General features: G+C 38.2%; 1 protein-coding gene across 1 annotated transcript; it reads right to left on the reverse strand.

Moving 5' to 3' along the window:
- Window positions 1-16,386: 16,386 nt before the first annotated feature.
- LOC149208617 (GDSL esterase/lipase At2g04570-like) lies at window positions 16,387-18,769 on the reverse strand. Its single transcript, XM_089394108.1, has 5 exons — window positions 18,426-18,769; window positions 17,910-18,040; window positions 17,580-17,813; window positions 16,795-17,056; window positions 16,387-16,692 (listed from the first exon to the last, which is right to left on the reverse strand). The coding sequence occupies exons 1-5, from the start codon at window positions 18,685-18,687 to the stop codon at window positions 16,499-16,501; spliced, it is 1,083 nt and encodes a 360-aa protein (XP_089250234.1). The 5' UTR covers window positions 18,688-18,769; the 3' UTR covers window positions 16,387-16,498.
- Window positions 18,770-18,975: the final 206 nt, after the last annotated feature.

Genomic DNA, 18,975 nt, shown 5'->3' on the forward strand with positions numbered 1-18,975 from the left:
ACATTAGAAATTTTAATTTTTCAAAAAAAAAAAAAAAAAGGAATATTCCACCGGGCACGAAATCCGAGGCAACCACCAAACATCAAATGTAACTGCAGTTAAGTTGGCAGAATTTTGGCAGGAGCGCCAAATTTGGCGGACCTGCCATAATTGGCAGAGCTATCTAGAGTTAACTAAAGTTAGCTGGAGTTTTTCTAGGGGCAAACTGGAGAAACTTTAAATGGCCATAACTTTGGCTAGGAAAGTCAGTTTTGGACGAATTTTTTTATTTATTTTGGGTATCTTCGACCTTCTGAAGCCATTGGTGCTGGCATTATAGACATCTGAGGTCATTTGAAGAGGGTTTGGAGCCATGAAAGTTCTAGGAGCCACCAGGGCCCAGTTTTGTGAAGACTGTATAGGGTTGCAGGTATCCATTGGAGGTGATCCAATAGTCAATCCTGAAGGATTCAAGTGTTCTGAATCCATTTTTTCCATCTATTTCTCCTATAGATGCTTCTATTCAGCTGTATTTTCAATTTGAGCATTTAATAAAAACAAGGACAAGCCCGGTTAGGAGCTTTGGACCCAGCAGACGTAGCCCTGGAGGGGGTGAACTGCTTTATCAACTTCTTTTGCATTTGTGGTTGATTTATTTTGCAGATCAAATTCATTTTAATGTTTTAAACAATAAAAGGAAATAACTCTTCTATGCTTAAATGGGTCATGAACAGCTGAAAATTTCATGTGTTTTCTTTATGCAAGACATGGAAATCTTTTAAACATGTTTAATTCTGAATTGAATACCTTGCAAACAAATTTCAAGTAGTTTCAAATTCAGATCAAGTTGGTATCAGAGCTCAGGGTTTTGTGCAAAGATATTCTAACTGTCTTGCAAAGTATTGATGCCTACCAGGTTGAAGCTTAAAAGAGGGGAAGGACAGTTGACTAGAGAATGAGAGAATCCTCAGTCAAGGAAGGCCAGAGAGCCATCACCTCCACCTTGAATTTCACCCTCAAGAGTCTCGGCAGAAGCTTCAAGGATGTCTACACATGAAGGAGAAATTCCTACAAAGATAGATCCAAGAGAAGAAGAAAGAGTCTTCAGAAAGGCTTTCTTGGACCTCACTGAAATGGTGAGGATATTGTACCAAGAAAGAAATGACAAATTGGCTGGAGAAGGGTCCAAACATCCACATGAAGGAGAGGGCTCTTCAGGAGGTAAGAAGGATGATGATCATTCCAAGAAAGGACATGGAGGAAATGGTGATCCACCACCCCCATCTTCACCTTCTTCCCCTTCATCCTCGTCTTCTTCTATTCATAAGCATAGATCCTCTGGAAAAAGTCCTTTTTTGAAGCTTGATGTAAAATTCGAATTACCTATGTTTAATGGTGAAGTGAATGCAGAAAAGCTTGACAACTGGATTAGGCAGTTGGAAGTTTACTTGAGGATCCAGAATATGCATGATGATGCCACAAAGATTCAGTTGGCTTCTTTGAGAATGGATGGAGCAGCATTGGTCTGGTGGGAGGCCAAGACTAAAGAGGAGATCAAGAAATTTGGTAAGGTTACCTTAACATGGCCTGAATTTCTGTTAGCCATTAAAAAACAGTTTTATCCTCTTGCTCACATGCAGAAGGCCATTATGAATTGGAAAAATTTCAGACAACTTAAGGGTCAGAGTGTCCAAGACTACACCCAAGAATTCAGGAGAAGACCTCTCTTGTTAGGGGTAGATTTACAGACCCAAGAAACCTTGCTGAAATACATCGGTGGCTTGCATAGCTACCTTAGACATGCCATATTGATGTTTAACCCTACTAGCCTGGACGAGGTTTGTGTCCAAGCTACCCATTTAGAGGCAAGGGGAAAAAACACATTTGAAGAGGGTAGAAACAAGCCCCCCAAGGGGAAAAACAAAGAGAAAACCTCCAAGGGAAAGAGAAAAAAGAATGCATCTATCAAACAGGAGAGTGAGAAAGTGATCTGTAAACACTGTTCTAAACCAGGTCATGAGGAGAAAAACTGTTGGAAATTATATCCTGAGAAAAGACCTCAATTTAACAAATCCAAAGGGAAACAGAAAACTGTTGCTACTACATCTACACCACAAGATTTAGGGGAAGATTCAGGTGATGAAACCAAAATTATAGCCATGGGTTTGAAAAACTTGAAGGAAAAAGAAATTGAAACTCAAGCCAGCACTAGTACCTCAAACTGCCATGTACAAGCTCCTAATGAGGAAGAAAGAATTGAACTGTTTCATGTGAGGGTGATTTCAAAACATACTAAAATTGACACACTTTTTGATAGTGGGTCACAAGCAAACCTTATATCAGAGGACTTGGTCAAGCAGCTTAAACTTGAGACTATTCCACATCCGAAGCCATATCCACTTGGATGGATTTGCAAGGATGCAAATTTACAAGTTTCAAGAAAGTGCACATTGAGCTCTGCAATTACTGCACATTTTATTGACACAGTTGAACTTGATGCGGTACCTTTTGATATAGCAGGAATTGTTTTGGGAAGCCCTTACTTGTTTGACAGGAAAGCTATCTTTCATCACCATGAAAACAAATATCATATGTTCAAAGATGGCAAGGAGTTCATTGTTAGAGCTCATCGCAAGAAGACAAATATAGAGATGGTGAATGCAGGACAGGTAAAAAGGCTGGTCAATTCAGGTAAGAATTTTGTTCTTCTTATGATTAAGCCCAAGGTTGATGTGAATCATGAGTCATTTGACAATTGTGATCCAGAACTTAAATCAGATATGTATGATGTAGTTGACGCATATCATGAGATGTTTCAGGAGCCAACAGGTTTGCCTCCTAAGAGGGAGATTCAGCATGAAATCCATTTGCATCCAGATTGTCCTCTTCCAAACATAGGCATGTACCGCATGTCTATTATGGAGAATGCTGAAATAAAGAAGCAAATCAAGGACTTGTTGGAAAAGGGTTTCATAAGGCCAAGTACTTCTCCATGTGGGTCACCGATTGTATTGATTCCCAAGAAAGATGGAACTTGGCCTATGTGTGTTGATTTCAGGGCCTTGAACAAGATAACGGTAAAGAATCGTTACCCACTCCCAAGGATAGATGATTTGCTAGACCAGCTGAAAGATGCTCGATATTTCACTAAGCTAGACTTGTGCAGTGGATATCATCAAGTAAGAATTGAACAAAGTGACATTTGGAAGACAGCATTTAAAACCAAACAAGGACTCTTTGAGTGGCTTGTGATGCCGTTTGGTTTGTGCAATGCACCTGCAACTTTCATGCAGGTAATGGATGATGTCTTGCGTCCTTTTCTTGATGATTTCGTTATTGTCTACTTAGACGACATCTTGATTTTCAGCAAGTCTAGAGAAGATCATGTCATGCATGTTAGAAAAGTACTTGATGTTTTGAAGAAGAATAAATTATTTCTTAAAATGTCAAAGTGTGAATTTGGAAAGACTTCTTTGGTTTATTTGGGACACATAGTAGGAGGAGGTTCTTTGAGAATTGATCCTGCTAAGATTGAGGCTATTGTGAAATGGCCTACTCCCAAATCCATAACAGAGGTAAGAAGTTTTTTGGGTGCAGCTCAATATTGGAGGAAGTTTATCTCTAACTTCTCTTCTATAGCAGCTCCTATGCATGCAGTGACAAGTGTGAAGCATGCTTTCCAATGGGGAGGCAAGCAACAAAAAGCTTTCGAATCTTTGAAAGAGAAGATTAGTTCAGCTCCAGTCCTTGCATTACCGGATTTGAGACAACCATTTGAGATACAAACTGATGCTCGTGATTATGCTATGGGTGCAGTTCTTCTACAGCATGGTAAGCCTATTGCTTTTCATTCTGAAACTTTTAATGGTGCTGTTGTAAATTATCCTACATATGATAAGGAGTTGTATGCGTTGGTACAAAGCATCAAAAAGTGGAAACACTACTTGATGGGCAAAGAAACTGTTATACATACCGACCATCAGCCCTTACAGTACTTGTAATCACAAAGCAAGTTACAACAGTCACGACACTTCAGATGGATGGGCTTCTTGCAATAGTTCCATTTGGTAATAAGGTATAAGAAAGGTACTTTGAATAAGGTTGCTGATATGCTTTCAAGGCCTATTATTGGTGTTGTTACTTTACTTAAGAATGATTCCATTGTACATGATAGTTACATAGAACAATATGCATCTGATGAAGACTTTAAAGATGTGTATGCTAACTTGAGTAAAGGAAATCATGTAGAGGAAAATGACTATCACATGCATAACAATTTGCTATTTCATTTGGGCAAGTTCTGTATACCACAGGGGGAGAGGATAAATGTCATAAGAGAAGCTCATTCTTCTCTTATTGCTGGCCATTTTGGTGTGAGCAAAATAGTTGCACATCTATAGAGGTATTGCTATTGGCCTTGCATGGTAGATTTTGTTTCAAGGTTCATAAGAGGTTGTTCATTATGTGCTACAAGCAAGCCTAGCAACAGGAAGCTTGGTTTGTATACTCCTTTTCCGGTACCTTCTAGACCATGGGAGAGAATCTCTATGGATTTTGTAGGAGGTTTGCCAAAATCTCGAAAGCAGCATGATTATTTATATGTAGTAGTTGATCGTTTCAGCAAAATGTGTATACTTATGCCTTGTACGAAAACTATAACTACTGAACAAACTGCTGAATTATTTTTTCATCATGTATGGATTCACTTTGGTTTTCCTACTTCCATTATTAGTGACAGGGATTCCAGATTTGTGGGAAATTTTTGGTCCAACCTATGGGAGATGATGGACACAAAGTTGAAGAAAAGTACTGCATTCCATCCGCAAACAGATGGACAAACCGAAGTTGTGAACAGAACCATTGTGCACCTCTTGAGAGGTTATTGCAACAAGCACCCCAAGCTTTAGGATGAACATTTTCACTACATACAACATGCTTACAATCGTGCCAAGCACTCTTCCACAAACACCTCACTGTTTGAAGCTTGTTTTGGTTACTTGCCAAAATCACCTCTTGATTTCATTCTTGAGAAAGATGTTGCCATTGAGGGACATAGTGACATTGACAAAGCTCGTTCATTCATTGAAAGAATTCAGCAAATACATCACCAAATTCAAGAACAACTTGAGAAGAGTCAAGGAAAGTACAAGGAAAGACACGACAAGCATAGAGTCGATCACAAGTTTCAAGAAGGAGATGAGGTATGGCTGTACATTAGTAAGGAAAGGATGCAAGGAGAAGGTAAAAAGCTGAAGCCTATTCGTTATGGTCCATTCAAAATCCTCAAGAAGGTTGGAAATAATGCTTTTCAATTAGATTTGCCTTCCTACATGCAAATGTATTCTATTGTCAATGTGGAGAACTTACGTGTGTATGAACCTCCTTTGATTGTTGATCATGAAAATGCTATTCAGCTGCCATCTATAGAAGATTTCTCGCCAGAATTCTTAGATGAGCTCAAAGAAGATACAATCCTTGATAGAAGGACACGCACTTCAAGGAGGGGCAGTGTAGATTATGTTCGGGTTGGTTTCAAAGGTAGCAAACCAAACAAGGCAAAGCGGATGGAGGTGGATAGAGTGAGGGAGTTGTACCCTCACCTCTTTAACAGGTAGTTGAAGGCTTTTGGGGTCCAAAAGCTTCCCAATGGGGAGGCGTGATTAGGTGCTCATGTCCTAAGTGTCGTAAAATGCTCAAAATTTAAAGTGCTTAGAACTAGTTCAAAGTTAAATGAATGGAAAGTGACCATCTTCCTGATTCCACCGCTGCAAACGGTTCAAAAAACGGTCGCCGTATGAGGATGTTATGGCAAAAAGAAGAATTTGTCCATAACATTAGAAATTTTAATTTTTCAAAAAAAAACTAAAAAAGGAATATTCCGCTGGGCACGAAATCCGAGGCAACCACCAAACATCAAATGTAACTGCAGTTAAGTTGGCAGAATTTTGGCAGGAGTGCCAAATTTGGCAGACCCGCCATAATTGGCGGAGCTATCTGGAGTTAACTAAAGTTAGCTGGAGTTTTTCTAGGGGCAAACTGGAGAAACTTTAAATGGCCATAACTTTGGCTAGGAAAGTAGGTTTTGGATGAATTTTTTTTTGATTTTGGGTATTTTCAACCCTCTGAAGCCATTGGTGCAGGCCTTACAGCCATCTGAGGTCATTTGCAGAGGTTTTGGAGCCGTGAAAGTCCTAGGAGCCACTAGGGCCCAGTTTTGTGAAGACTGTATAGGGTTGCAGGTATCCATTGGAGGTGATCCAATAGTCAATCCTGAAGGATTCAAGTGTTCTGAATCCATTTTTACCATATATTTCTCCTATAGATGCTTCTATTCAGCTGTATTTTCAATTTGAGCATTTAATAAAAATAAGGACAAGCCCGGTTGGGAGCTTTGGACCCAGCAGACGTAGCCCTGGAGGGGGTGAACTGCTTTATCAACTTCTTTTGCATTTGTGGTTGAATTATTTTGCAGACCAAATTCGTTTTAATGTGTCAAACAGTAAAAGGAAATAACTCTGCTATGCTTAAATGGGTCATGAACAGCTGAAAATTTCATGTGTTTTCTTTATGCAAGACATGGAAATCTTTTAAACATGTTTAATTCTGAATTGAATACCTTGCAAAAAAATTTCAAGTAGTTTCAAATTCAGATCAGTAGAAGCCAACAATAAGGAAATCAATGGCACAAAGGACAAGGAGGTAGAAGACAAAGAATAGGGAACTAAAGACAAGAAACAGAAGGGACCCTGCAAACCCAAAGCTGAGTTCACACCCAAATTTATTTTAAACGACCCTGCTCTGCAGGCACACAGGGATCACATGCAAACATATGTTATTATTTGTAAGTTCATGGGACTATGGCCCACTGAAAAAGCATTACAGACATGGATCAAATATCACTCGAAACCTAAAGGGAGTATTGACCTTCATCTTGGTTCAAAGGGATTCTTCACTATGGTGTTTAATAATATTGAAGACAAGGTTAGAGTATTTGAAGGAGGACCATACTTCTATGCAGCAGTTGGACTCTACATGAGGCCATGGATGATGAATTTTGTCCCGGAACGTGAGACTTTTACTTCGGTACCGGTCTGGGTAAGACTCTATTCTTTACCTCTTGATTACTGGTAAAATGAATCATTAACATCCATAGGCAATAAATTAGGTCATTTTGTCAAAGCTTCTGAAGCCACAAGAAGAGGGAAATACACTTCTTTTGCTAAGATATGTGTGGAGATGGATCTATCAGGAGCTCTACCAAATGAAGTGATCCTGGAAGTTTTTGATGAAGAATGGGTGCAAACAGTAGACTATGAGCATATTCCATTCAGATGTCGTAGATGTCATGAACATGGGCATCTATTTAGAGACTGTCCACTCGGTAAAGTGGTAAATAACAGCAAGGCTAACACAGCAAAGGAAACGGATAGCTACTAGAAAGTGGTGAATCGAGGAAAAGGCAGCAAGAGAGGACCAAAGCAACATCAAGGTGAAGGGCTAAAGGTCAGTCAAAATAAGTTCCAAGTTCTTGAGGAAGACGAAGAGATCACAAAGGAAGATCAAGCAATGGAAGGAAATCCTAGGGAAAAGAAAAAAGAAGAAGAACGTGACCAAACTCAGGAAACTGATTATCAGAAAGAAACCATGATGAGTGATACAGAACTTGAGATGGATCAGGAGATGACCCAGAGTGAAATGGACCTGGAGGACCATGAGCTACAGGAGATTCTTGATAAAGAAAACCTAGATCTGGAAGGGTTCTTGATTCAGGGAGCTACGGGAGGAGTGGATTCGGTACCTCAAGAAGAGCTCAATAGAATACAGTAGTTGTTTTTATGGAAAACACAGGCTAATGCATTGGAGAAAGGAAAAAATATAGATAAGCAGGATAACGAAGGGGTGAAGATGGTGAAAGCAACTCCGATACTAGCAACAAGAAACCCAGGTAAGAAAAGAGGTAGGAAAAAATAGAATGAACTCTTAATGGAATGTGGCAAGCTAATGATGGATTCAGGCAGGATGAAAGATCTAGCCAGCTACTCCTTTACAAATATTTAATCATGAAGTTTACATCTTGGAATATCAGAGGTCTAGGGAGTAAGAGAAAGCAGAGAATTCTTAGTAATAGGATGAAACAAGAAATGTCGTACAATATCTTTATCCAAGAAACGAAATGTTCCATTCAAAAATTAAGACAAATCCATAGTAAATGGCTCAATAGATTTGAGTTTCTAGAAGTTAAAGCAAAGGATTTAGTGGGGGGAATTCTCACCTTTTGGAAACCTCAAAAAATTAGCATAATAGATGCTGAGGCTACCAGGAACTCTCTATCAATCGTTATTCAACCTATAGGAGACAGGTACACCTATTTGGTCACAAATGTTTATGGTTCTCAAGGAATAGATGACAAACTCAAGTTTCTAGACTCACTGGTGGATCTCAGGGACAGACATGCAGGAATACCTTGGATCATGGGAGGGGATTTCAACATGATCAAATCACTTTCGGAGAAAAAAGGACGAATCAGAATTCTATGTAAAGACTCTTTAGAGTTTCAAACCTTTACAAACAATATGAACCTTGTAGATACTGAAATGAGTACTGGCCTCTTTACTTGGAATAATAAAAGAGGAGGAGAGTCTCAAGTAGCCTCAAAGTTAGACAGATTTATGATCTTAGATGATCTTATGCTAACAAATAAGGAAATAATAGTGGAGGTTCTCCCCTTTGGAGGCTTAGATCACTGGCCGATTCAACTAGAGATCAAAGGTATGGGCATTCTCAGAAACAGACCTTTCAGATTTGAAAATATCTGGCTCACCCATCCATATTTCTTCAACAATATTAAAGAATGGTGGTCAGAAGATTTACAGATTCAAGGAACAAGAATGTCTCTTCTTCATAAAAGATTAAAGCATATCAAACTCAGACTAAAGGATTGGAATATAAATGATTTTGGCAATATTTTTGTGGAGAAAAATATTTGTCGAAAACAAAATGAAGGTTCTCAACCAAGCTCTGAACAAGGATGGATTTGATAGTGTCAAAAGTAACCAACTGGATGAATATCATCAATAATGGGATAATCTATGTAAATAAGAGGAATTTTTTTGGAGACAAAAGTCTAGGGTTCAATGGCTAAAAGAAGGGGTGTGTAACACGAAATTTTTTCATAGGTCCACCATGGAGAATAGAACGCACAACAGAATATCTTCAATTAAGAACGTGGAAGGGAATCTTCTCACCTCCCATGGGAATATTGAAGATGTGTTAGCTCAGAACTTTCGAAGCATTACTCAGGAAAACAATTCAAATAGAGAACAATCCATGAGTGAGATAACTAAAAACATACCAAAAATGGTATCAAGAGAGAAAAATTTCAATCTAAATAGGCTAGTTTCTAAAAAGGAGGTAGATGATGTCCTCAAAGAAATGCAGAATGGAAAAGCACCAGGCCCGGATGGTTTTAATGTGGATTTTTTTAAAGCATGCTGGAATATTGTTAAGCAGGATATTTTGAATGTAGTGGAGGATTCTAGGTTGAACAAAACTATTTTGAAAGTGCTCAATACCTCCTTCATCTCACTTATCCCTAAGTACGACATTGCTCAAACACCGGATAAGTTTAGACCCATATCTTTATGCAATGTGATTTACAAGATAATATCCAAAGTAGTGGCTAATAGACTTAAACCTTTGCTTCCTACCCTAGTTTCAGCGGAACAATCCAGATATGTGGAAGGCAGACAAATATTAGACAACATCATTCAAGCACAAGAGGTGGTTCACTCGTTAAGTAGTAAAAGGCAGGCTGGAATGATCATGCAACTAGATATAGCCAAAGCTTATGATAAGGTAAACTGGACTATATGAAGAGGGTACTTATTGCTTTTGGTTTTGATCATAATTGAGTCAGGTGGGTGATGGCCTTAGCTACTTCCTCCAGCTTCTCTATTTTCGTGAATGGCTCTCCCTCTGAGATTTTTAGTCCTTCTAGAGGCCTCAAACAGGGAGACCCACTCTCCCCATTTCTTTTCATTCTCATGATGGAAGGACTTGGTAGGTCCATCAAGCATGCTAAAGTAACAGGTAAGATTAATGGCCTTCAACTAACTGAGAATGGTCAGGCTCTAACACATCAACAATTTGTAGATGATACAATGCTACAAGGAGTCCCCACAGTCAAAGAAGCTACAACATATAAACAAATCCTGAACGTCTTTGCCATGGCCACAGGTATGGAAGTTAATCTCTCCAAATCAAAAATATTTTTCTTTAATACCAATATTGTGATTCAAAGGAATATTTCCAGAATTCTTGGCTTTCAAAGGGATTCCCTTCCCTCAAAATATTTGGGAGTCCCTCTAACTGCTAAACCAATGCTCAAAAGCATTTGGGAACCCTTGATTAATAAGTTGCAGGATAAAGTCAGTAAATGGACCTTCAGATCTTTAAATCTTGCAAGCAGGTTGGTTCTCACAAAAGTTGTTCTGCAAGCCATCCCTATTTTTATGTTATCTGCCCTCCCAACTCCAAAAGGAGTCCTATAGCAATTCATAAATATACAAAGAAACTTCCTCTGGGGTAAGAAGGAGATGAAGAAGAAACGGGCCTTAGTATCTTGGGAAAAAAATTGTAGACCCAAAAACCATGGAGGGCTTGGCTTGTATGATCAAAAAATACTCAGCAAGGTTTTAGGGGCCAAACTTTGGTGGCACTGGGTTCAGATTCCAGAAACCCAATAGGCAAATATTAGGAAAGAAAAATATGCAAGATCCTGGCAAACTGGTGATCTCATAAGAATGTCAGTTAATATTAAGGGCTCATACATCTAGAACAAATCTTGGGAAAACAGAATATTAGTTCAAGAAAATAGTTTCTGGGAAATCAGAGAAGGGAATCTTGCTCTTTTTTGGGAAGATAAGTGGCAACAAGAACCAATACTGTGAAAATAAGAATTCCTCGACCTTAAACATGAGACAGATTCACAAGGATTAATTAAAGTAATGGACTTCCGGGATAATACTCTGCAGATGGAGAAATGGAGAATCTGGAAAAACATTGATTGCATAAATAACAACCCCTTGAAAGCAAAAGCAGATTAGCTAAGGAAAATGGTGGAACAAAGGATGATCTTAGTCTCAGAGGGACAAGACCAACTAAGATGGGGCAATAATAAAGAGGGCACCTTTAATCTTAAAGAAGCAAAAGGAATTCTCCTTGAACTGGATCCCCAGGTTCTGGACAAAATCTGGCAGAAACTTTGGAGGCACCAAGGGTGGATGAAAATTAAACTCTTCATGTGGTTGGTTTACCACAGGAAAATCCTGACTTGGGACAACATTAGGAAGAGGGGTGTTCTGGGGCCTTCTAGATGCCTACTCTGTGGGGAGCAAGAAGAAACAATGGAGCATCTACTCAACAACTGCATTTTCACCTCCTAGTTATGGGACATATTTGCCAAAATCTTTCAACAATCCGACAGGGACAAAGTGAGCATCATTAATGCCCTTAATAGGTGGAGGAGACATTTTTCGGACTATGAAATTCTCAACTCAGCCTGGGCCCTTACACCAAGCTTCATTATATGGAATGTTTGGAAGGAGAGGAACAAAAGAACATTTAGGGAGGAAAAAAATCCCCCATATCGCCTGTTTGAGACAATACTAAAACAACTTAAGGAGACAGTGGGTACCACTATTCTCAACCACCCTAATAATCCTCCCTCAAATTTGGATGGGAAAATTCTCAGACAGCTGGGGCTGTAGGGACTAACTCCTCAAGGTCTTAATAGGAAGGTTATAGCAAGGGACACAGATAATGATTTTTGGCATCCTCCCCCAGAAGGATATCTAAAATACAACATTGATGGAGCATCTAAAGGAAACCCAGGAATTGTTGGGTATGGAGGAGTCCTTAGGGATGCCAAGGGAATTATTATCTTCATCTTCCATTGTCACCTAGGAATAGCTACCAATAACATGGCTGAGCTAATGGCTTTGGAGCAATGCCTGGATTTTCTAAGTCAGGATAATTGCTGCAATGTGATAATAGAAGCAGACTCTGAACTAGTAATTAACTCAGTGAAAAGAATAAATAGTGGAACAGTGCTGGAGAAAGTCTCCAAACACTGGAAATTAATCAGGGTTTTCCAGAGAATTCAGGATCACCTACAAAACCTGTGCACTGTCAGCTTCCATCATGTTCACAGAAAAGCCAACAAGCTGGCAGATCTTCTTGCCAATCAGGGGGTCAGCAGTACAGAGGTCAAGGTTTCGATGGAGTGGCAGGAGTTGCGACAAAGTAGACTGAGAACTCTTTGCTGTGAGCAAGAGGAAGAAGATAGGAGAGTGTTCAGACACAAAGCCATGGAGGCAAGCTCTTAACCTTTTGGCCTTCGTATGTGTCATCAGTTTCTAGCAAACAGGTCTTTGGTGGGGGGACGAACACGGATGGTCGCTAGATACCCCGGAGTCAGCGAGATGGTCTTTACTGTTCATCGGGGGGAGTGCAACGGCCACCATAGTTCCTTAATTAATGGTGTGCCTCTCTTCTTCTCTGGGATGCAGGCTCAGGCAAGAAAGTCGAGCAGACGTAGAAGGAATCCCTGTTTTACCGGCAGCCAAAATCTTTGCATTTTTGGGCCTCAGAGAGGAAAACCGCTTCCTTGGCGGTATTTGGATGATCGCACCGCTCTTAAGTGGGAAATGGTTTTAGTGATTTTGCAACGATCCCATCCATTATCCTACACGTGGCAGAGTGAGGGTTCGGAAAACCGCCCTCCATCGCATACTAACACCTGGTTAACTTGTGCGGTGCGATTTGATTCTCTACCGTTGGATCTCTCTGTGTGGATCAACGGTCATGATTGTTCGTGCAGCTTGGTGGGGCGGCCTATTAAATCTCGATCGTATTTTCCATGCGATATATTCCTTGACCATTGATTTAGGCGTCGGAATGAACGGCTCAGATCTAAGGGACTCTTCCGGGGTCTGATGGGTGGAAGATCTCGTGGACTTCTGTGGTCGGGTTGCAATTTTGGGTTATCTAAATTTTGGGTCAAGATTCACTGTTATCTTCCAGGCATGTTGAGCCATGAGGTCGGAATCGGTGGATTTCGGGCGGATTACATGAGCGATGTTTACTCCACCATTCGGACCCGAAATCTGTTTTGTATGGTTTCTATTTTTTCATCGGGTCCATTTTGGGAATCTAAGAATATGCATTTTTCAGTCCCAATATGCGTCTCATCAAACAAATCTTTAAAAATAGTTCAGGCGGTTTTGGCATTGGTTTGTTTTTTGGAGGTCTTGCAATTAAGTTTGTGGGCCCTTGGACCATTTGTCAAACTTTTGGCTTCGTACCCAAGCCTTGAGTGGATTTTTATTTTTATGTCCCTCATGTCTCTTTGGGTAGTTGTATTATATGTAACTTGTGTCTTTGTTTATAACGAATAGAAGGTATGGCTCTTGCTTTAGCAAAAAAAAAAAAATTGATTTTTCAAAAATTTCATGCTTTTGCTAGGGACATAGATCCATCTTAACTATGCACCTATCATGTGTTGACATAGATCAAATGCATCAAAGTGCAAACCTATAGTCAATATTTGCACTCTAAAAAGAGATGTGCATGTCAAAAAATATGTAAATGTGCAAAACTATTGTCAATATTTACACTCTAAAACTAGATTTACCTGTAAACAAAATTGATCACTTTGGACACATAGTTGATCCAAAAATAAGATGGATCTAAGCTAATTAGAATAATCCAGACAAAACCAATAAGCAAAAGTACAAACTACGATGTAATAACTTTACAAATCAAATCATTAATGATAACTTTAAAAATATATTACTAATATTATAATAAATAAATTGTGTCTATTATTCTCGTTACCTGCTACTAAATAATGTATATACAAAAGAAATTAATAATCAAACTGAATAGTTTTATTGTATAATTATCCTACACAAAACAATGTTTTCATAAGAGTAAACAAGATGAATAATTAGGCCCATAGACCTTCTTATGCATCAACAAAAATGTCCCTTTGAAGCTTTGTAAAGAGCTTTTCTAAATTTGACTTCCATTCTCTGATTTGCCTCGAGAGGCTGGGCTTGTAGAGGAGACAATTGAGGCAATGGTGTGGCGTTATCCTTCATGTCATGGCCACTGCTCCCCATCTCCCAGGTTACTAACAACACGTTTGCTTCATCAATGGTATATATGCATAACAATCTTATATATATATAAATTATATATATATAAATGTATGTAAATAGGTGTCATGGCCACTGCTCCCCATCTCCCAGGTTACTAAGAACACGTTTGCTTCATCAATGGTATATATGCATAACAATCTTATACATATAAATGTATGGAAATAGGTGTGGAGCACATGGGCGGAGACATGTTTGAAACCGTGCCCTCTACGGACACCATATTCATGAAGGTAAGTCTTGAACTTGCTAAGCTGTCATGTAATTCAATTAGAATGAGCTGAGAGCACGTTTTGACTATACAATTTGGTTTTATATTGATTAACTTAAATACATCAAGTTTTTCTTAGTTGGATTGCTCTGCTAAGTAGTTTTTCTCTCCTAAGGATTTGCGGGACAGGCAGGGCTGGCATTCTGGAGATTAACGCTGCCTATGAAGCCATCGGGAATGGACGAAATAAAACACAGGCCAATTTTTCTTGGATCCCTCAATTATGTCTTCAACCGAGGCATTTCAAACAGATGCCTTCAATGCAGATTAATATGCTTACGGCGAAGAGGTATGCCTCCACAGGAATTTTTTTCTTCTAAATCGTGTTTTTTAATGCAAAAACACTTGATTTTAAAATTCATCGCTTAAGTTGCAGAATGGCCGTGAGGTTTTTTCAGAAGATGGGTTTCCAATAAAAAATTCCAGTTTGTAATTGCACGCATGAATTTCTCTACGATAATAATTGTTCTTTCTGCTGGGAGAGGGCATATACGAACCCTCGATTTGTTATTAGAGTCTCTTCTGTGTTCTTTTCTTTTCTTTAGAGTTCTGGGATTGTCATGTTAGTTATTTTCATGGGCGGATCTGCTTCCCTATGGCGATTTTGTTTTGTATCAATTTCCCACGTTTATATTCTGTTATGGAAACATTATTTATTTCATGTATTTTGGCATGGTTGCTCTGCAATACGTTTATGTTTATATGCAATCATGATTTCTTTTTCATTTATTTTACAATGGTTTGTTGCAATATGTAAACCGAGTTTGAATGTTTACTTTATGAAAAGGAAATTAGTTCAATTTGTTTGTGCGATGTCATCATTGGATATGCATGACTGGGGCGACGAGGACTCTATCAAGATACTGAATCCTAATTTAGTTCTAGTATTTGATATGGTAATGGTGGCGCACTGTTATGGTGGGAAGGAAAGAATAGAGAAAGAATGGAAGAAGATATTATTAGAAGGTGGATTTGATCGTTATAAAATAATCACCATTCCTGATTTCCAGTGTGTGATTGAAGCGTTTCCTTATTGATTATCTGCTCTTTATGGGTTCATTTTTAGTATTTACAGTGTTAAAACTCAATCAAATTATTGTATTTACAAAATAAAAGATTTATCAAGGCCTTATGGAGACATGAAACATCAGTAGCTAGTGATTTTCTTTAGCCTTACCTCGCACTCTTAAGAAGACAATCCATTAATGGGTCACGATACGCTCGTCATGTCTTTCGGAGACATTGAGGATCCGTAGACAGTGCTGCCCTACCTCTCTCTCAGTGGATAATGTATTAACTCGTTAGGGGGTTTTGTTTTTTGTGGTTCTGTTATTGCTCATGAATGGATGTGTTTATGGATTGAAATTTAAGGAAAATATGGGTTTACTGTAGCATATGAATGGGATGCATCCAAGCATTGAAATTTCAGAAGTTGGGTTTATTGTGCATATGAAATGGCATGTGTTCATGGTTTTGAAATTTTAATTAGAGAAAAGAAAAGATGGATTTGGTATTGCATATGAATGACATGTATTTTTCGTATATGATTGGCCATCTATAAAGGTTTCTTGATTTTGGGTAATTAACTTAACCTCTTTATTTTGGGTAATTAACTTACTCTAAAATGAAATTTTGGGTAATTAACTTACTCTAAAATGAAATAAGACATTCAATGTGTTCCTTGTAATATAGATATAAACAAAACATCTAAAGAAAAGTAATTGCACAATGATCCAATCCAAAAAAACAAGGTTTTCCACAAACCAATTAACCAGTGTAGAACAATTCAACAATTCCAATTTAATAATCCTATCGGCCTCTCTTTATACCTTTTTGGAACAATTGCTAATTATATAACACGTATAAAGAACCTAGTGGACAATTGTTGAACAGCACCTAGAATTAATCCCTGCATCTAGAATTAATCCCTGCATGAGTCTATAATTCCTAAATTATGGAAAGTTCATGAAGATTCCGTACATAGAACATCGTAATTTGACTGGCATACACCCTCCATTTGGAAATAAATTTATAAAAGTTGTAAAATTTCACGACACAAAAATATATGAGAAATGATGTCATAGACCCTTTGAGTCAAATGTGCCATGTCGAAGAAAATATATTTATCTGGATCAGAGCAGGTGATTGGAGTTAACCTGTTGCAAAGTAAGGCAAGCTCCATATCGCCAGTCACACAACAAGCCTTAGCGGTGACTTCAATCCCTGCCATGTAAACTAACATTAGTGAGTTTGAGGTAACTGTACTAACACACATCACATCTAAACACAGAAAATCAAAATGGGGGGTAATTGGACATGGAGTACCCCATTTGCCAGGATTTTCTATTAAGTCCAATACTAGACCATAGTAATCAAGAGATACAATCTTAAGCTCAGGAACACCAGACTTCAGTTCATCTATTATTGCATTCAGCCCTGTATTGAATCCAGAGGCAGCCTGGTTGACCTCGTCCACACAGTCTCCTTTAATCTGGGAATAATTCCTTAATGTTTTTGTACCAGGTAGACATCCCAAAGGAGGAACGTTAATCAACCCAATTCTGTGTGCTTTCAGGTTGTATAGTTCCTGCCCAATGAAAGAAAATGAAATAAGTCAGCACAAGGAAAATCTCTTCAATTAGTTTGATGGTATTCATAATGATTGCAATTAAAAAATGATTATGTTTATTTTGATGGTAGATTTTAGAAATATTTATGAATATAATCCACCCTAGCCAGGTCAAACAATTAAACTTGATTTTGTGTATTAAATTAATATTATTTTAAAAATCTATAATTAAATTAACTTTTGCAATCACATTAATATTCCACAATCTACAGTCAAATTAATCTCATCTTTCAAATATTACCACAATCAAGTTAACTTCAACTTTCGAGAGCTCTAAGAACTTATTATTTCCCTACCTTAATGTAAGATATGTATATCTGCAAAAGGAAATCCCTGTACTGTGAAACAATTAAATGAGAGGACCAAATGGGGATCGGTAATAGTTCTTAACGAAGTCATTTGAACCAACGAGGATGAAATATATTGCCTTATTCAAAATAATTGCAGCTCAAAGAGCTGTAAGAACTTACTCTTTCCTTACCTTAATGTAAGATAGGTATATCTGCAAAAGGAAATCCGTGTACTGTGAAACCGTTAAATGAGAGGAACGAAATGGAAATAGGTAGTAGTTGTTAACGAAGTCATTTGAACCAATGAGGATGAAATATATTGCCTTATTCAAAATAATTGCAGCTTGTTCTTCTCCCACCAACCCTACCAATCTGATGGTGTATTCTTTGAAGTAGTCGACTTGCTTCCAAAATGGTATCGCGTTCTGCACTTAAGCTTTAAACATTAGCCTGGTGAAAAACCTAGAAATCGATCTAAAATACAACAGAGAACATCATCCAAATTAGTAACTGCCACCTACCGTTATGTTATTAGTTAGGTTATCTAATCCCGAACCCGCAGAAGCAAAGTTGACGCCTGTGATCAGGTCTGAGTCCTGAAGGTTAGGATCCAGATATGCAGGCAGCAAATCCTTGATACCCAACCCTTCAACTGCAATCACATTATAAATTTAGAATTTTATTTCAGGATTTCAACAATTACAATTTTATTTTAGGATTTCAACAATGATCAGTACTGTTTTTATATGAAAATAATTTTTTTATGCAACAATAAGACCAGCTGGATTTCAACAATGATCAGTACTTGTCTTATATGAAAATAATTTTTTTTTTATATGAAAATAATTCTTTTATGCAACATTAAGACCAGCTTTCTTTTATGAAAATAATTATTCTATCTGACATTAAGACCAGCTTTCTTTTATGAAAATAATTCTTCCCAAAAGACTTAGATAAAACTAGCCTTGAACTCTGGCCTAGACCTAAGTAAACCTAGTTAACAAAAAAAAAAAAAAAAAAACCAAAGAACTTCTTACCGAAATTGTCGGGCATGAGTCTGCCATTTGAAAAACGACCTGTGGGAACATGGCCGATGAAATCTCTGCCATAAGGAGCAAAATTGGCTTTAAGTCCTGCGCTTATATAATCGTTATTTCCTGTATCACAGTAGGAGTCGCCGAAGAAAAAAACTGCAGGCACCTTCTGCGCCTCAATCATCCTAAACATCCATGCCTGAACAAATAATACCATCAACATACAGAACACGGATGCGTGAAATAAAGATCCAAAGGTTTTCATGGCGTGATTTCGTTTGAATTTGAATCACTCAGAGGGAAAATTAATACCAGACACTGCAACTATCTGGCATTGAAGCATGAACGGTATGGGGTTGAATGGTTGAATTTTAGACACAGAAGGGTCGTATCAATAATAGGTTGAGACTGTGACATTAGAACCATAGCAGGGCGGAAGAGCGGATTAAAAATAAGATTCAGATGCTGTCATCCAATCCAACAAGATAGATAGAAAATGTTCACGTTAAGTTTGAAACTTAAAACCGGGTAAACATGCCGCTGTGGCATCATT

The sequence above is a fragment of the Pinus tabuliformis genome, chromosome 1_2 (assembly GCF_031772625.1).
Source record: "Pinus tabuliformis cultivar Carrire ecotype Pingquan chromosome 1_2, CPIR1, whole genome shotgun sequence".
Classification (NCBI taxonomy): domain Eukaryota; kingdom Viridiplantae; phylum Streptophyta; class Pinopsida; order Pinales; family Pinaceae; genus Pinus; species Pinus tabuliformis.